The sequence below is a fragment of the Quercus robur genome, chromosome 9 (assembly GCF_932294415.1).
Source record: "Quercus robur chromosome 9, dhQueRobu3.1, whole genome shotgun sequence".
In the NCBI taxonomy this organism is placed as follows: Eukaryota; Viridiplantae; Streptophyta; class Magnoliopsida; order Fagales; family Fagaceae; genus Quercus; species Quercus robur.
In genome coordinates, this window is record NC_065542.1 from 16,732,321 (window position 1) to 16,750,778 (window position 18,458).

An 18,458-nucleotide genomic window follows, 5' to 3' on the forward strand; every position below is an offset into this window, starting at 1 on the left:
TACAGGGTTTGGAACAGAGAGTTTCTTCATTCAATATTATAAGGGACTGATCAACTTGAGAGATACTTTTTTTGCAATCTCTTAAAGCACTAAGAAAACAAGAGTACATGTGGACTCGAGAAATTGAAAATCTCTCTTCAATCCCATAGATTATCAGGCTTTGTCAAGCTTCATTCTTATCCTTACATTTCACTTATCCCCTTTCTATCAGCCCTCATCTGTTGAAGAAACCTATTCATCAGCACAAGGTGTAGGTTTACAATCATAATGGTTAAAATAGAAGAATTTAACGATCTTCTACTAAATGAATGCTAAAATACCTCTGTCAAAATACAAAAAAATTTGAAAGCAAGAGGAAAATAATTATTCATAATCTTAGTATTAATATCTGAACTTTATTACTGTAAGAACAAGTTTTTATACAAGCCACTAGCTGAGATAATTATTTATATTCATAAGCTAGTATTTTCTATTTCTTCCTCTTTTAATTATAACAAGTAAACTGAGTTCTATGTTCATGCAAAGCCGGTCCCATAATCCCATAGGCAATGGCAGACTTCATAGATTAAACATGACCTTAATTGCATTACCACCACCAGCACTAGTTTCAAAGGCTTCTTCCACCTCTTTCTGAGAGAACCCAAACCTGTGGGTTATAACAGGCTTCAAGTCGATCTTACCACTACTTATAAACTCAAGGCATAGCGGCCATGTGTTCTTATAACGGATGATGCCAACCACATCAACCTCCCTATAAGAAATAGAAAACCATAGCTGTTAGTTACCAAAAAATCAAAGAGTGAAAAAGTAAACTCAGTTTTGCAAATTCATATGATTATATGATACAAATTTCACTTTCAAAACTTTCTCCAAATTCTCGAGACATCCTAACTCCTAGCTGACATTCTTATTGAACACTGTTTAAAAAATTATGCCTATTTATAGTGAGTAGTGACTACTACTCAAATGATTGACAGACTTATCAATTCTTCCAATTAATAATTTAAATGCAAATATCTGCCCTTTCCCTTTTCCATTACATCGAATTCTTATACTCCAACCAGAACTAATACCAAATTTTCCATCACTATTTCAAATATCTTGCAAACTTTCCAATTTGTACGATGAGGCTCCAATTTTCACACAAATTATTCAAAAGACCTTAATTATTGGTAAACTCTGAATAATTTCTCAACACAAAAATGGTTGTTCATGATTAAATCAAATACCTCACAGCAGCTGGAGTGAGTGGGATAGTCATCTCACCATGACCAATTCCCACAAGGCAAACTTTTCCACCTGCACGAGTGGCGCTCAGTGCTGTTGACATGGTTTTGGTGAAGCCTGCACAATCAAAACTCACATCGACTCCAGCTTCCATAGCTTTTTGTATCTGTGATACTTCTTCAGCAACATCCTGTAAAATAATGAAGTTAAAAATAGCAACGGAGACTTCTAGCAACAACCACTAGAAGAGACATGGATCCTCAACATTATCCACACTAAAGGAAGAACAATGAACCAAAGCTTTATAAGAGCAGATAAAAACTGATACAAGATGGATTTAGTATAAAACTGAAGAAGCTGTACATCATTTGTTTTAATTTCTTTTATCCCTCTTTCAACAAAAGAAGAATATGAATAACGATCAATTTTGAGAATAAAAGAAAAAGGTTAAAATTTTAAAATCATTAGGAAAAAAAAAAAAAAAAAAAAAGCTTGATTGAAAGTTTGATCTAACTAACAGAGCCATCCTTCTTTTCATGTTAGAAGCAATAACAACATTTTTATTTGTGTGAGTTAGAGGCTGCGAAGGAGTGAAAATAATTGTCAAAAACTTATTTTGTAACTTTAATCAAAGAACTGAGATTGACTAAGGAGGTCAGATCGACAGGATATGGTCCTTTCCTATATTGCACAATAAAACTTGAAAACAGTAATGAAAATTGAGCAATTTTACAAGATGAAGATATTGTCAAGTTGTTTTCCTTTTAAAAGGGGGTGGGACTTGGGAGTGGGAGATGGATCTGATGCACACTGCATAAAATTAACTTGTAGAAAATTGTATAAACTAGAATAATGAAAACCTGAATATTTGGTGAAACTTTAACAATCTCATCTGCACCAAGCTCTTTTGCAACAGCTAAACGGTGATCATCCACATCCACGATAACAATTCTGGGTGCCCCAAAAGCACGAGCTGCTAGCATTGTAACAAGCCCCATGGGTCCAGCTCCCATGACCAAAACATTTGTTTCAGGACCAATATTTGCTCGTCGGCAAGCATGAACACCAACACTTAAGGGTTCACACATAGCCCCTTCCTCCAGGCTGACATTGTCCGGCAGTTTAAAGCATAGGTCTGCAGGATGAACCACCTGTGAATAGAAAGATGCATCTCAGACAAAGCCTGTAGCTGCACTATAAATTTATTTCATCACATTCAATACTACACATGCCCCCTGCAACTAGGAACATGTGATACACCACTTATATATGTTGAATAGAGTATTATGATTAAGTGTGGAAGGTAAAATCACAAATGAAGGTCCATGATCATGAATTTCTATTTGAGCTGTTTTATCAACTTTGCATGAAAGGAAACAAGGTTATGTAACTTGAAATTGAAGTAACCAGTGTGCTTTTACAAATGACCAGATATGGAATAATAATAGGCATAAAATGTGATTTGTGTTGTGCTGGGGCAAGAGCATGTTAAAAATAATAGTCCAATATGTTTCTATATTTAGATTTTAGCAATGCATCGTTTTGAAATGCAGCAAATTTTGACCTGATTTGCAAGAGAACCATGGACAGGTGGAGTGCCGAAAGACTTCATATCCGGGCACAGATTGTACCGACCTTCCTTGCAAAGGTTGCATCGCCAGCAACTGATCCCTGGCTCCAATGCCACGCGGTCACCAGGCACCAGCTTCTTCACCTCACTCCCAACTTCCTCTATGATCCCAGCACATTCATGCCCAATTACTATGGGTTCTTTAACTATAAAATCTGCACATCTCAAGGTCTGAAAATACATGGAACATTCAAAATGGGGCATTAGACACTCAATCCTTTTCTTATATCTTCTCCAAGTCAAACTATTTTTTCTTAGCATTATTGCATTTGGTTAGTAAGAAAATGGAAGAAATGGTCATGTGCAATGCAAAAATAACAACCTATCATTCGTGCCAAAACTTTGGAGTTGGCTATGGATTGTTGATAGACTAATCAGGGTTGGTCACGTAATTTTTTTTCTCATTCTACCCTATCCAAAGTCCTACTATTTTCCACTACCTTAATTGACATGTTCTTTTTTACTATTTTCACTAAGGAAAACTCTGGTGGCACACCCATACCCACACTCAAATCCACAACAAACTTATGTGTCAACCTATGATTGGCGCACCAAATCTATTTTTTCACAAAGTATAATCCAATCATATGTTGACACTCAAACATGTTGTGAGATTGAGTGTGCAGGTAGACGGACTATTCCACTAATGTTATTTTATGTTTTCGTTTATAATAAAAAAGAAGAAGAAACAACTAAGTCAAAAAGGTGTACTAAGATTCAAATTTCAACAATTAAGTCTTATCTTTACCTTATTATTTTATTTTTCTCAGCAACCCAGCAGATGCTAATCCAACTAATCACAACTCAATTAAAATATTATAAATTAATACAGATAAGAAAAAATAAAACTAACTGAATTGTGTTTACCTTGAGGTAGTGAACATCACTGGCACAGATACCAACAGCTTTCATCCTAATTTTAACATCATGTGGTCCTAAAATCCTCAAAAAAAAAAAAAAAACATAGTAATAGCCAGGTCAGAAAGAATCAAGCAAAAGGGTTATCCATAAATTGATCAAAGAAATAAATACTTCAAAAAAAAAAAAAAAAAAAAAAGTGAAGAGCTGCGTAACTTCAATCACACTGATTAAACTGACTAAAAAAAAAAGTTTGATTAATTAAAACAAGTGATATACCAAGAGGAGGAAGCTTGAAAGGCTGAATCTTGAGGGTGTTGATACCAAGAAGCCAAGCAGCCATGTTCTCTTCTTCACCATCTTTGGCTTCTCCTGCATTCCCATGTGACATTCCTCCCTTACCCATTTGCTCTCTCTCTCTCTCTCTCTCTCACACACACACACACTGAGTCTGATATAGAAAATATCTGGACAGTGAGGTGTAGATATATGGTTCTTTCTGTGTTTAGAAGAACACAACGCAACAGAAGGTGGTCGTCCAGATGATGACTCAGACATTGTAGATAACCCACGTGGTTTTGTATTAAAACAAAATAATTAAAAAAACCCAATTATTATCATGGAAAATGTTAACCAGCACCGCCTGGTGCTGGTTAAGTGCAGAAAAGACAAAAAAATATTTGTCAAAAAAAGCCAAAAAAAAAAAATATGAATAGTACCCACAAAATTGAAAAAATGACATGAATAATAGAGAAAAAAATTGTGTCAGAAAAAAGTAAAAAAATTTTGTGGTTAACGGGCACTGTGATGTGCCCATTAACACAACCCTATTATTATTATTATTATTTTTTTTTTTATACAAGATAGAATTCTACACTAATTTAATTTAAGTATATATGTGTTTGAAGTTCTCCTGAAAATTTGAACCCCGACCTTCAGAGTGGAATGTTTTTACCTAGTACCTCACAAAGATGTGGGCCCCACAATATGTGGGTCCTGCCTCCTTGTGACGTACTCAGCATATATGCAGGGTACAGAATATACCACCTCTTTTTTTGGGTTATAAATAAGACTGTGGGCGTTAATGTAGCTAATCATGATAAGGCTTCCTAGAAAATTAACGAGTGTCACAGTACAATGGATAAGTTCAGTAAATTTTTTTTTTGATACGAAGTTCAATATTTTTATTGTAACAAATAAGCTTTTTTTAGGGAATATTTTAATTAAAAGAGTATTCGTTTATTAATTTTTGTTATTTTCTAATATTGTAGACTAATTAAGACTCTTTCTTATCGGACATACTTTTACACCCATTAATAAAAGCCTTTGAGATGATCAGATTACATGATCCTCCCTTTATGGTATTCACTGCCACATCTATTTATATATTATTAAAAGTTGAAACATAGCGCTTAATGCTGCTATTCTTACGTTGCGCCACATTAGCTGTCACGTCATTTTTTTTTAATATAATTTGTCCTACAAATTTAAAATGATTTTTACAATTTTCAGCCCTATAAATGCAGGCCACTACTGATTTATTTACTTCCACTATCACCCTATAATAAATCTGTATAATTAATCCAGCTTACCTCTTATTTATTTAGTTCCACTATCAAGCCCAATCCAAAACCTTTTTAGTTCAGCTTTAGAGTTTTGTATGAGCCTTTTTAGCTTAAAGGAAAAAAAAAAAAAAAAGCCTTTCAAGCTTTAGGTTTATTTATTTATTTATTCCAATTTTCTTATAATTGTTTTTAACATTTATTTTTTTTAATATTTACACTTCTCCAATCTTTCTCTCTCCCTTATCATTTCATCTCCTCACTACTTTTTCAATCTTTCTCCCTCCCTTACCTTTTCATCTCCCCACTACCCTCTACATTAATATCATTCTTCCTCTTTCTCTTCATCTTCCTTTATTTTTGTCTCTTCTTATTCACATCCTTTTACTATTTGTCACTATCTCTTCTATTCTATGCATAGTTTTCCCTCACCAAAAAAATGGTTCCCTCTCTCCCTCTCTCCCTCTCTGTCTAAATTTTTTGGTGGATTTTTTTATTTTTCTATCATCTCTACTTTAGGTTGATAATTTTTTATATTCTTTAAAACTCTATTTTGGGTTAATGCAATTTAGTTTTGTTTTTTAAATTGTGATTTGGTTTTGTTTTTTAAATTGTTGTTGTTGTTTTTATTTTTTATTCTCTTTGATTATTAAATGTTATCTTATTGCGTTTTAAAGAATTAAATATAACATATAAAAATATAATATTATTCTATTACATAACATGAATTAGATAATTTAGTATTTATTCTGTTACATAGCATGATTTTTTATAGTGCTCAATTTAGATGTTAAATTATGAGACTTTACTAATTTTTGTTTATTTTCTAATCCTTTGTGGTGGACAAAGTACTCTTAATAGTTATATTAAAAGTGCTCTATAATACCATTTATTTAAAGAAAAGCAAAGGTTAGCCAAACGAAAATAATCGGATAGGTGACAAATTTTAACTTTTGCAATTTTATTATTATTATTATTATTTTATAACAATGCATGTATAGAAATTTAAGTCTTAGATTTTGCTAATAATTGTTTATTTGATAATATGTTTTGGGCGGCCGAAATTATAATTTCTACAAAGAAAATAACCTTAATAGATTATCAAAAACAAAATTTTTTCATAATATTGGTTCAATTAATCATTGTTAAGTTTTATTAATATTTTTTAGTTTACGTTTTTTTGGTGTTTTGGATTGTTCATATATTATATTTATGATTTTTCCTATAATAAATAAAAATATAATTACGAAATACATTACTCATTATTAGATTAGTTTAAATTGTAATTTTTTTTTAATAAAACCACCATAAAAATAATTATCACGCGCAACGCGCGAGTTCGCGGCTAATTTATATAACAATAATGCATATCAGGAATATTTATGAGATTGTATCAAAAAAAGGAATATTTATGAGATAGATTTGGTGACCATTTGATGTGAGTTCTGACTGTTTGCGATTAGCTTTTAACTTCTCCTATAGTTTTCTATTTTTTTTTTTTTAACTAAAAAAGTAAAAAACAAAAGAAAATAAAAGAAATTTTAGGCTGTGTTTGTTTTTGGTGAAAATCACTTCCGGAAATGCTTTTTCGTAAATGCGGGTGTTTGGTTGGTCTGGAAAATAGAATTTTCCGAAAATCAATTTTAGTTGTCCGAAAAAAATACGCTTTGACCACGGAAATTCATTTCCGTTCCTATTTTCACTTCAAATGGTTTCCGGAGAGAGAGAGAGAGAGAGAGAGAGAGAGAGAGAGAGAGAGAGAGAGAGAGAGAGAAGAGGGTGAACCCCGAGCTCCAGTCCAGTCCGATGATCGTCGGCAAACCTCGAGCTCCAGTTCGACGATCGCACGCACTGGTCTCGTCGATCATAGCACCGCGCCAATCGCAGCACCGCGTCGCTCGATCTCGCCTTCGATCTCGCCTCCGCGCGATCTCTCTCTCTGTGTGATTTTGATTTTGTTGTTGTTGTGGTGGTGTGGTGGTGGTGTTTTGGTGGTTGTGGCTTTTGATTGCCGGAGCTTGCTGCCGTGGGTTGAATTGCCGTGGTGAAAAATTTGTAGGAAAATAGCATTTTTAGAATAGAACCAAACACATGAAAATATTTTCTACAACAATTTTCATAATGCAACAAAACACTTGAAAATATTTTCTTTTCCGAAAAATAGCATTTTCGAAAAATATTTTACGAGAACCAAACACAACCTTAATTTTCAACTGTCTTCCAAATAATTTTGTAGGATTGATACTAAATAAGATATTCCTTGTCGGCAAGTTAAAAATATTTTATTTTAAAGCCAATAATGATGTGTAATCATCATTTTTTAAAGCCCTTTACGTCCTTTTGGGTATGTTTGGTTTTGGAACTGTAAAAATTACCTTCACTTGTGAACCTGGGAGACCTAAATTAATGTTCCATGGATGAGACCTGAACTAAATATTTCTATGATTTTTGCTATCTCAAACCAAACCAAGCACCCTTTTTGTCCTTTTGGGTATGTTTGGGTTTGGCACTGGAAATTACCTTCACTTGTGAACCTAGGGGACCTAAATTAATGTTCCATGGATGAGACCTGTACTAAATGTTTCTATGATTTTTGCTATCTCAAACCAAACCAAGCACCCTTTTTGTCCTTTTGGGTATGTTTGGGTTTGGCACTGGAAATTACCTTCACTTGTGAACCTAGGGGACCTAAATTAATGTTCCATGGATGAGACCTGTACTAAATATTTCTATTATTTTTGCTATCTCAAACCAAGCCAAGCACCCTTTTTGTCCTTTTGGGTATGTTTGGGTTTGGCATTGTAAATTACCTTTACTTGTGAACCTGGGGGACCTAAATTAATGTTCCATGAATGAGACCTGAACTAAATTTATTTAATGATGGTCAACCATTGAATTACATTTTCTTTTTATAATCTTCATACTTGTAAAATTTCTAGAAATTTAAAAATTAATAGTTATGTCATCAATAAATTGTTTAAATTTTAAGTTTTTGTACTTTAAAATTATGCATAAACATGCAATCTAATGGTTAGATATTTGAAATATGTAGTAATGTTAATGATAATAAGTAAGGTTATAGCCTTAGGTTACAATCAATTTTGTAGCTAAATTTTGTCCTTAAAAATATTGCTTGCATTTCATGCCACATTAGTCTATGTTAAGCTTAATGTCTTAGTGTGGATGTCCAGTATGGTATTCAAAGATTTTAAGAGGAACTGACAGAACTTGGTTTCCCAGTTTCTATGGTCAGCAAAAAGCCATCCTACGACTAAGACACCACATTGTGGCCTCGGCCCTCTACATGCTTGAGCCTAGAGGGAACATATTTTAGGTTCATATTTTTAGGGACACAGATCTCATCAACTCAGGTTTCAACGACCCAACTCAAAGAAACTTTTTGCACCAACCAAACTTGGATATACCCGAGTCAGACCTAAACCTTTGTAAACAGTGCACACAATTCCCACTTCTACAGGGTTTGGAACAGAGAGTTTCTTCATTCAATATTATAAGGGACTGATCAACTTGAGAGATACTTTTTTTGCAATCTCTTAAAGCACTAAGAAAACAAGAGTACATGTGAACTCGAGAAATTGAAAATCTCTCTTCAATCCCATAGATTATCAGGCTTTGTCAAGCTTCATTCTTATCCTTACATTTCACTTATCCCCTTTCTATCAGCCCTCATCTGTTGAAGAAACCTATTCATCAGCACAAGGTTTAGGTTTACAATCATAATGGTTAAAATAGAAGAATTTAACGATCTTCTACTAAATGAATGCTAAAATACCTCTGTCAAAATACAAAAAAATTTGAAAGCAAGAGGAAAATAATTATTCATAAGCTTAGTATTAATATCTGAACTTTATTACTGTAAGAACAAGTTTTTATACAAGCCACTAGCTGAGATAATTATTTATATTCATAAGCTAGTATTTTCTCTTTCTTCCTCTTTTAATTATAACAAGTAAACTGAGTTCTATGTTCATGCAAAGCCGGTCCCATAATCCCATAGGTGATGGCAGACTTCATAGATTAAACATGACCTTAATTGCATTACCACCACCAGCACTAGTTTCAAAGGCTTCTTCCACCTCCTTCTGAGAGAACCCAAACCTGTGGGTTATAAGGGGCTTCACGTCGATCTTACCACTACTTATAAACTCAAGGCATAGCGGCCATGTGTTCTTATAACGGAAGATGCCAACCACATCAACCTCCCTATAAGAAATAGAAAACCATAACTGTTAGTTACCAAAAAATCAAAGAGTGAAAAAGTAAACTCAGCTTTACAAATTCATACGATTATATGATACAAATTTCACTTTCAAAACTTTCTCCAAATTCTTGAGACATCCTAACTCCTAGCTGACATTCTTATTGAACACTGTTTAAAAAATTATGCATATTTATAGTGAGTAGTGACTACTACCAAAACGATTGACAGACTTATCAATTCTTCCAAATAATAATTTAAATGCATATACCTTTCCCTTTTCCATTACATCCAATTCTTATACTCCAACCAGAACTAATACCAAATTTTCCATCACTATTTCAAATATCTTGCAAACTTTCCAATTTGTACTATAAGGCTCCAATTTTCACACAAATTATTCAAAAGACCTTAATTATTGGTAAACTTTGAATAATTTCTCAACACAAAAATGGTTGTTCATGGTTAAATAAAATACCTCGCAGCAGCTGGAGTGAGTGGGACAGTCATCTCACTATGACCCATTCCCACAAGGCAAACTTTTCCACCTGCACGAGTGGCACTCAGTGCTGTTGACATGGTTTTGTTGAAGCCTGCACAATCAAAACTCACATCGACTCCAGCTTCCATAGCTTTATGTATCTGTGATACTTCTTCCGCAACATCCTGTAAAATAGTGAAGTTAAAAATAGCAACGGAGACTTCTAGCAACAACCACTAGAAGAGACATGGATCCTCAACATTATCCATACTAAAGGAAGAACAATGAACCAAAGCTTTATAAGAACAGATAAAAACTGATACAAGATGGATTTAGTATAAAACTGAAGAAGCTGTACATTATTTGTTTTAATTTCTTTTATCCCTCTTTCAACAAAAGAAGAATATGAATAAGGATCAATTTTGAGAATAAAAGAAAAAGGTTAAAATTTTAAAATCATTAGGAAAAAAAAAAACAAAAAGCTTGATTGAAAGTTTGATCTAACTAACAGAGCCATCCTTCTTTTCATGTTAGAAGCAATAACAATATCTTTATTTGTGTGAGTTAGAGGCTGCGAAGGAGTGAAAATAATTGTCAAAAACTTATTTTGTAACTTTAATCAAAGAACTGAGATTGACTAAGGAGGTCAGATCGACAGGATATGGTCCTTTCCTATATTGCACAATAAAACTTGAAAACAGTAATGAAAATTGAGCAATTTTACAAGATGCAGATATCGTCATGTTGTTTTCCTTTTAAAAGGGGGTGGGACTTGGGAGTGGGAGATGGATCTGATGCACACTGCATAAAATTAACTTGTAGAAAATTGTATAAAATAGAATAATGAAAACCTGAATATTTGGTGAAACTTTAACAATCTCATCTGCACCAAGCTCTTTTGCCACAGATAAACGGTGATCATCCACATCCACGATAACAATTCTGGGTGCCCCAAAAGCACGAGCTGCTAGCATTGTAACAAGCCCTATGGGTCCAGCTCCCATGACCAAAACATTTGTTTCAGGACCAATATTTGCTCGTCGGCAAGCATGAACACCAACACTTAAGGGTTCACACATAGCCCCTTCCTCCAGGCTGACATTGTCTGGCAGTTTAAAGCATAGGTCTGCAGGATGAACCACCTGTGAATAGAAAGATGCATCTCAGAAAAAGCCTGTAGCTGCACTACAAATTTATCACATTCAACACTACACATGCCCACTGCTAGTAGGAACATGTGATACACCACTTATATATGTTGAATAGAGTATTATGATTAAGTGTGGAAGTTAAAATCACAAATGAAGGTCCATGATCATGAATTTCTATTTGAGCTGTTTTATCAACTTTGCATGAAAGGAAACAAGGTTATGTAACTTAAAATTGAAGTAACCAGTGTGCTTTTACAAATGACTAGATATGGAATAATAATAGGCGTAAAATGTGAATTGTGTTGTGCTGGGGCAAGAGCATGTTAAAAATAATAGTCCAATATATTTCTATATTTAGATTTTAGCAATGCATTGTATTGAAATGCAGCAAATTTCGACCTGATTTGCAAGAGAACCGTGGACGGGTGGAGTGGCGAAAAACTTCATATCCGGGCACAGATTGTACCGACCTTCCTTGCAAAGGTTGCATCGCCAGCAACTGATCCCTGGCTCCAATGCCACGCGGTCACCAGGCACCAGCTTCTTCACCTCACTCCCAACTTCCTCTATGATCCCAGCACATTCATGCCCAATTACCATGGGTTCTTTAACTATAAAATCTGCACATCTCAAGGTCTGAAAATACATGGACCATTCAAAATGGGGCATTAGACACTCAATCCTTTTCTTATATCTTCTCCAAGTCAAACTATTTTTTCTTAGCATTATTGCATTTGGTTGGTAAGAAAATGGAAGAAATGGTCATGTACAATGCAAAAATAACAACCTATCATTCATGCCAAAACTTTGGAATTGGCTATGGATTGTTGATAGACTAATCAGGGTTGATCACATAATTTTTTTTCTCATTCTATCCTATCCAAAGTCCTACTTTTTTTCACTACCTTAATTGACATGTCCTCTTTTACTATTTTCACTAAGAAAAACTCTGGTGGCACACCCAAACCCACACTCAAATCCACAACAAACTTATGTGTCAACCTATGATTGGCGCACCAAATCCATTTTTTCACCAAGTGTAATCCAATCATATGTTGACATTTAAGCAAAGTTGTGAGCTTGAGTGTGCACGTAGACGGACTATTCCACTAATGTTATTTTATGTTTTCGTCTATAATAAAAAAAAGGAAAAAAGAAAAAAGAAAACGAAGAAACAACTAAGTCATAAAGGTGTACTAAGATTCAAATTTCAACAATGAAATCTTATCTTTTCTTTATTATTTTATTTTTCTCAGCAACCCAGCAGATGCTAATCCAACTAATCACAACTCAATTAAAATATTAATTAATACAGATAAAAAAATATAAAGCTAACTGAATTCTGTTTACCTTGAGGTAGTGAACATCACTGCCACAGATACCAACAGCTTTCACCCTAATTTTAACATCATGTGGTCCTAAAATCCTCAAAAAAAAAAAAAAAAAAAAAAAAAAAACCATAGTAATAGCCAGGTCAGAAAGAATCAAGCAAAAGGGTTATCCATAAATTGATCAAAGAAATAAATACTTCAAAAAAAAAAAAAAAAAAAGTGAAGAGCTGCGTAACTTCAATCACACTGATTAAACTGACTAAAAAAAAAGTTTGATTAATTAAAACAAGTGATATACCAAGAGGAGGAAGCTTGAAAGGCTGAATCTTGAGGGTGTTGATACCAAGAAGCCAAGCAGCCATGTTCTCTTCTTCACCATCTTTGGCTTCTCCTGCATTCCCATGTGACATTCCTCCCTTACCCATTTGCTCTCTCTCTCTCTCTCTCTCTCACACACACACACACACACACACACACACTGAGTCTGACAGAGAGGTGTAGATGGCTCTTTCTGTGTTTAGAAGAACACAACGCAACAGAAGGTGGTCGTCCAGATGATGACTCAGATGTTGTAGATAAACCACTAGTTTTTATCAAATGGTCATCTTGTGGGCTATAAATAAGACTATGGGCGTTAACGTATCTAATTCATGATAAGGCTCCCTATTTCTATGGTCTGATTAACGAGTGTTACAGTACATTGGATAAGTTCAGTATTTTTATTGTAACAAACAGGCTTTTTTTAGGGAATATAAAAAAGTATTCGTTTATTAATTTTTGTTACTTTCTAATATAATGGATTAGTTAGATTCTTTCTTAGCGGACATACTTTTACACCTATTAATAAAAGCCTTTGAGATGGTCAGATTACATGATCCTCCCTCTATGGTATTCACTACCACATTTATAAAACAAAAATGCATATCAGGAATATTTATGAGAAAGATTTGGTGACCATTTGATGTGAGTTCTGACGGTTTGCAATTAGCTTTTAACTTCTATAGTTTTCTAATTTTTTTCTTAAACTAGAAAAGTAAAAAACAAAAGAAAATAAAAGGAATTTTAATTTTCAACTGTCTTCCAAATAATTTTGTAGGATTGATACTAGATAAGATATTCCTTGTCGGCAAGTTGCAAAAATTCTATTTTAAAGCCAATAATGATGTGTAATCATCTTTTTTTTTTTAAACCCTTTTTGTCCTTTTGGGTATGTTTGGGTTTGAAACCGTAAAAATTATCTTCACTTGTGAACCTGGGGACCTAAATTAATGTTCCATGGATGAGACTTGTACTAAATATTTCTATTATTTTTGCTATCTCAAATCAAACCAAGCACCCTTTTTGTCCTTTTGGGTATGTTTGGGTTTGGAACTGTAAAAATTACCTTCACTTGTGAACCTGAGGGACCTAAATTAATGTTCCATGGATGAGACGTGAACTAAATTTTTTTTATGATTTTTGCTATCTCAAACCAAACCAAGCTTGATGTTAAAAAAAAATTCCTAGTTCCAAGGGTAATTAATAATTAGCCTATGTGCAGAATAATTTGCATTTTGCATTAACAACCACCATTGACTGACAATATCTCAGTTACTAATACAGGCACATCTATGTTATAATCAAGTTCACATCCAATGAAGCTGGTCTTGATTTTACTACGATAAACCAAACTTGAAGACGGAGGACCATATATTCAAGACTATGAGCAAAACGGCAAATCAATTTGTAATTGGCACATCTGGTATAATTATGCAATTGTGGTGACCATTTGAGGTAAAAAATATGTTGGCTCATATTAGTGGCCGCACATGATTAGTCATTACAACATTGTTAGATGAGTGAGTACATATGATATGAGTACACTCCATGAGTTTTCAGCACCAAATGAACAAGCTTTGATATTGTGCTTTGAGATTGGACTTGCTTATAAATCAAGTCTCAAAAGCAAATTTGGCCTAAATTGCTAAATAAATGAACATATATAATACTTTTAAGTTTAAGCTTCACTTCTCTCCAAATCTCGAACTATTTGTTAATGACTTGGTTAAGTCCTAAATTTATCACCACTTTTGAGGGTAAAGTTGGAGAAAGTTGCTCATACACTATATCATGCTAATATCTAGGATTAACCATACTTGACTATTCATGACTGCAATCGATCATTGGAGAGTAGAACCTGATTCCAAAGGTTTAATTGGAGAGGATATATCGCCAAATCCAAAAGGGTAGGTGAGGCTTATGAGTCATGAATCATGACACAGTAACAAAACGTGGTGTGGTGTCATTCCTATTCTAAAATGTATTTTTTGATATAAAATGTATTTTATATTAAATGATACCATATCATCCTATCAAAATTCAATAAATGAGAGACGTGTACAAAAATAACTACCCATACATATGTCTTTCATTTATTAGTAGATTAGTTATCTTTTGTTGACATGTTCCACGCTTCTTAAATTTCATTTTAATAAATGAGAGATGTGTACAAAAATAACTACTTATACATCTGTCTTTCATTTGTTAGTGGTGTAGTTATCTTTTGTTTACGTGTCTCACACTTCTTAAATTTTGATACTACTGAGATGGTATCATTTTGTAAATAACTTCTCATACTGTACAAGACAGGATAAGAGAGAGAGAGAGAGAGAGAGAGAGATGTCAGGGGGTGTTGTTGAAGGCAAGGAACACAAAGATGGAGAAGAGAACATGGCTGCTTGGCTTGTTGGCATCAAAACTCTTAAAATTGAACCTTATCATCTCCCTCCTCTTGGTAAAATTATCTTTTCCTCGTGTGCAATGTTTCTTTGTCCAGGTCATGGCTTTCTCTCACTTGTGTTTCAAAAAACTGTGCTATGCATGTTAAAGATCATGAAGCTACAAAATTTCTTATTCTTTTGACCATGTTCAGGGTTTGTGTATGTTTCTACACGCATGCCAAACCACTTATGTTCATGAAGTATATGAAATTCATGCATCGGGATATAAGAACACACAAATCCAGATCATTGAAGGTTGACCAGGAGACCCAACATATCATTTAATCATATATGCAGCCAGCCCAGCCTAGTGTCTTGTGCAAAGATAACTTGAACCCTGATAATTGAGCAAGGGCTCAACATTTTCCGTGCTGGTAGCATTGCTAAGCCTGGAAACACTGCAAACCCCTTTGACCCTCTATTACATGCCAAGCAACTAAGTGTTGTTTACAGGATTTGACTATTACAAAAAATTAAAATTTCACTCACATTTATTATGCCCTTAAGTCCACTATATTATGGATGGGTATGAGCTGACGGGTATGATTTTTAAGTTTTAACCAGGATAATATCTTTTAAAATTGTAAATAGCTTGATGATGTACAATTTTTGAGACAGTTGTTCACATTGAGCAATGTTCTGTAAATTTAGGCCCCCATGATGTTAAAGTTCAGATAAAGGCGCTTGGTATTTGTGGAAGTGATGTTCACCACTTCAAGGTAAAATGTTACCCTGACACCTTGTTTATATTAATTCTTCAATAAAATATATTAATCTTTTCTTGGAGAGGGAGAGAGCGAATGATTAATTTTAGTATTATCTGTTTTTTGTTTTGTTTTTGGAGGTTTATGTGACCTACCAATATCTGATTTGATATTTGATATGTTTGTTACCAGAATATGAGATGTGCAAATTTTATTGTCAAGAAGCCCATGGTTATAGGGCATGAGTGTGCTGGGATCATAGAGGAAGTTGGAAGCCAAGTGAAGACACTAGCAGTGGGAGACCGTGTAGCTTTAGAGCCTGGAATCAGTTGCCGGCGATGCAACCACTGCAAAGATGGTCGCTACAATCTTTGCCCTGAGATGAAGTTTTTTGGTTCTCCCCCAACTAATGGCTCTCTGGCCAATAAGGTATCCAACATTTGCATCTCTTCAAACCAAACTTCATAAATGAATATTATATAATCTACGTGAATGAAGTATTATTGAGTGATGCAGAGTTTGACAACAATTTATCTTCACTATCATTATGATGGAAAAATAAGGCTACACAAGTGCATCTAAACAGGACTTCAATTTACAAGAACATCTTGGCAATGTGATACATTATGTGCAGCTAGGAGGCATTCTTTGATAGTAATTTTCTAAGATTATTTCCCCCCTCCCCCCAAGTCTATGCTGGAAATGTGAACCAAATATATGGTTGACTAAACAGCACTTACTGTTCCCTGCGTTAGATTCCCTATTTGTTTTGCAACCCAATATAGCCTGTCATGAGATATCGATTTTAGCATTAGCATCTAATTTTATACCTTTGATTCAAGGAAATGTTAAATAAATATTCATAATTTTTATGTTCTAAATGCAAGAACACCGTGCTATTTTCTTGCAGGTGGTGCATCCAGAATATCTATGTTTTAAATTACCAGACAATGTCAGCTTGGAGGAAGGAGCAATGTGTGAACCCCTCAGTGTTGGTGTTCATGCCTGTCGTCGTGCAAATATCAGTCCTGAGACAAATGTATTGATTATGGGAGCAGGACCAATAGGCCTTGTTGTCTTGTTAGCTGCTCGTGCTTTTGGAGCACCTAGAATTGTCATTGTTGATGTTGATGATTGCCGTTTATCTATTGCAAAGAATCTTGGTGCAGATGAGACCATTCAAGTTTCAACGAACATTCAGGTTCCCTTTTCCTTCTTTCTTCCACCCCCCCTCCCCCCCAGTCAGTTGAACTTTCTTGTTAAATTATAAACAATTTGCCAAGAGTTATCTGTCTTCCAAGTTATTTATACTTGTAAATGATTTGAGTGATATTTGGACAGGATGTAGGTGAAGAAGTGGTAAAAATACAAAGTGCTATGGGCTCTGGCATTGATGTCAGCTTTGATTGTGTTGGTTTGAACAAAACCACGTCAACAGCTTTGAATGCCACTCGTTCAGGTGGAAAAGTTTGCCTTATTGGATTGGCTCAGAGTGAGACAACAGTTCCTCTTACCTCAGCAGCTGTCAGGTACCTGATCTTAAACTTTATCAAGGAAACAGATGATTTTTTCCCCTTAGCCTTCATTCCCCTACTAACCAAACAATCTTTAAGTTCCAATTTGAAAGCTGAACTCTACTGCACTTATGTACAGAGATCCCAGAACTTTAAAACTCATGCCCATTTCCTTTCTTGGATTTCCTCTTGAACCCTGTGGAACAAATAAAATAATTCCCTTGACAATTTGACAGAAATAGATCTAGATATAATATATGATCTCACTATTGGATGACAATGCATAGCAATGTGATGAAATTATTGGTACCATGATAAGGCATAATAATCTACTAGCAGATTATTGAGGTTGGTGTTTCCCAGTTCCTTGACAGAGGCCAGTTAGAATGAGCAGATGAATTTGCAGAATTTTTTGTTACAAACTTAGCTTTTGAGTCACTTGGTTTCCCCAATAATCCTTTTTGCAATTTTGCAATTTTACAATGGTACAACCCCAACCCCTAATTCTTTTACTTTATTCTGCATTTCTGTGTGTCTGAAAACAGGTAGAGACTAATTTTATAGTTTTCCTCGCTTTAAACTTTAACTTCATATATTTAATGATTTTTTTTCCTGGTGTTAGGGAGGTCGATGTGATTGGAGTATTCCGATATAGGAATACATGGCCACTCTGCATTGAGCTTTTAAAGACAGGCAAGATCGATGTTAAGCCCTTGATAACTCACAGGTTTGGATTCTCACAAAAGGGGGTAGAAGATGCATTTGAAACCAGTGCCAGTGGACGTAGTGCTATTAAGGTCATGTTTAATCTGTAGACGCACTGTCACAGGTCTTGTGATGCATCTAAGATTCTGTGTGAGCTGACTTCTTGCTTCTTTCTTTGGTATGATCCATCTTGTATTAGCTAAGAAGAATAACATATCAGCAGTATGGCAAAAGGAAGCCATTGCAAAATAATGAAGACACGGTAATATAGTATTCAAGATACAATAAACCAAAAAAATTAGTACTTTGCAACTTGG

General features: G+C 34.4%; 3 protein-coding genes across 5 annotated transcripts; 1 reads left to right on the forward strand and 2 right to left on the reverse strand.

Moving 5' to 3' along the window:
- Positions 1-375: 375 nt before the first annotated feature.
- Positions 376-13,156, reverse strand: LOC126700076 (sorbitol dehydrogenase-like). 3 transcript variants are annotated; one of them, XM_050398054.1, is made up of 7 exons: positions 12,922-13,156; positions 3,995-4,136; positions 3,725-3,792; positions 2,792-3,028; positions 2,088-2,378; positions 1,230-1,417; positions 376-751 (listed from the first exon to the last, which is right to left on the reverse strand). In XM_050398054.1, exons 2-7 carry the CDS (start codon positions 4,119-4,121, stop codon positions 559-561), a joined length of 1,104 nt encoding a protein of 367 aa, XP_050254011.1. In that variant the 5' UTR covers positions 4,122-4,136; positions 12,922-13,156; the 3' UTR covers positions 376-558. The 3 variants fall into 3 exon arrangements, with proteins under 3 accessions (XP_050254011.1, XP_050254010.1, XP_050254012.1); XM_050398053.1 differs by having other exon boundaries at positions 12,916-13,156; XM_050398055.1 differs by lacking the exon at positions 12,922-13,156 and having other exon boundaries at positions 3,725-3,800; positions 3,995-4,135.
- On the reverse strand, positions 9,126-12,919 carry LOC126700073 (sorbitol dehydrogenase). The gene is made up of 6 exons (XM_050398052.1): positions 12,758-12,919; positions 12,479-12,546; positions 11,528-11,764; positions 10,829-11,119; positions 9,975-10,162; positions 9,126-9,501 (listed from the first exon to the last, which is right to left on the reverse strand). The coding sequence occupies exons 1-6, from the start codon at positions 12,882-12,884 to the stop codon at positions 9,309-9,311; spliced, it is 1,104 nt and encodes a 367-aa protein (XP_050254009.1). The 5' UTR covers positions 12,885-12,919; the 3' UTR covers positions 9,126-9,308.
- A 1,861-nt stretch (positions 13,157-15,017) lies between the features above and the next one.
- On the forward strand, positions 15,018-18,448 carry LOC126698616 (L-idonate 5-dehydrogenase-like). Its single transcript, XM_050395970.1, has 6 exons — positions 15,018-15,232; positions 15,870-15,937; positions 16,115-16,351; positions 16,833-17,123; positions 17,264-17,451; positions 18,059-18,448. The coding sequence occupies exons 1-6, from the start codon at positions 15,118-15,120 to the stop codon at positions 18,249-18,251; spliced, it is 1,092 nt and encodes a 363-aa protein (XP_050251927.1). The 5' UTR covers positions 15,018-15,117; the 3' UTR covers positions 18,252-18,448.
- The last annotated feature ends 10 nt before the right edge of the window (positions 18,449-18,458 follow it).

Coding starts and splice junctions, on each gene's coding strand:
- LOC126700076 (XM_050398054.1), bottom strand. CDS start 4,121: ATGGGTAAGGGAGGAATGTCACATGGGAATGCAGGAGAAGCCAAAGAT. Junction 3,793..3,994: donor TTTCAAGCTTCCTCCTCTTG/GTATATCACTTG, acceptor TGAGGATTTTAG/GACCACATGATGTTAAAATT. Junction 2,379..2,791: donor ATGGTTCTCTTGCAAATCAG/GTCAAAATTTGC, acceptor TTCTATTCACAG/GTGGTTCATCCTGCAGACCT.
- LOC126700073 (XM_050398052.1), bottom strand. CDS start 12,884: ATGGGTAAGGGAGGAATGTCACATGGGAATGCAGGAGAAGCCAAAGAT. Junction 11,120..11,527: donor ACGGTTCTCTTGCAAATCAG/GTCGAAATTTGC, acceptor TTCTATTCACAG/GTGGTTCATCCTGCAGACCT. Junction 9,502..9,974: donor CTCACTCCAGCTGCTGCGAG/GTATTTTATTTA, acceptor TATTTCTTATAG/GGAGGTTGATGTGGTTGGCA.
- LOC126698616 (XM_050395970.1), top strand. CDS start 15,118: ATGTCAGGGGGTGTTGTTGAAGGCAAGGAACACAAAGATGGAGAAGAG. Junction 15,938..16,114: donor GTGATGTTCACCACTTCAAG/GTAAAATGTTAC, acceptor GTTTGTTACCAG/AATATGAGATGTGCAAATTT. Junction 17,124..17,263: donor AAGTTTCAACGAACATTCAG/GTTCCCTTTTCC, acceptor ATATTTGGACAG/GATGTAGGTGAAGAAGTGGT.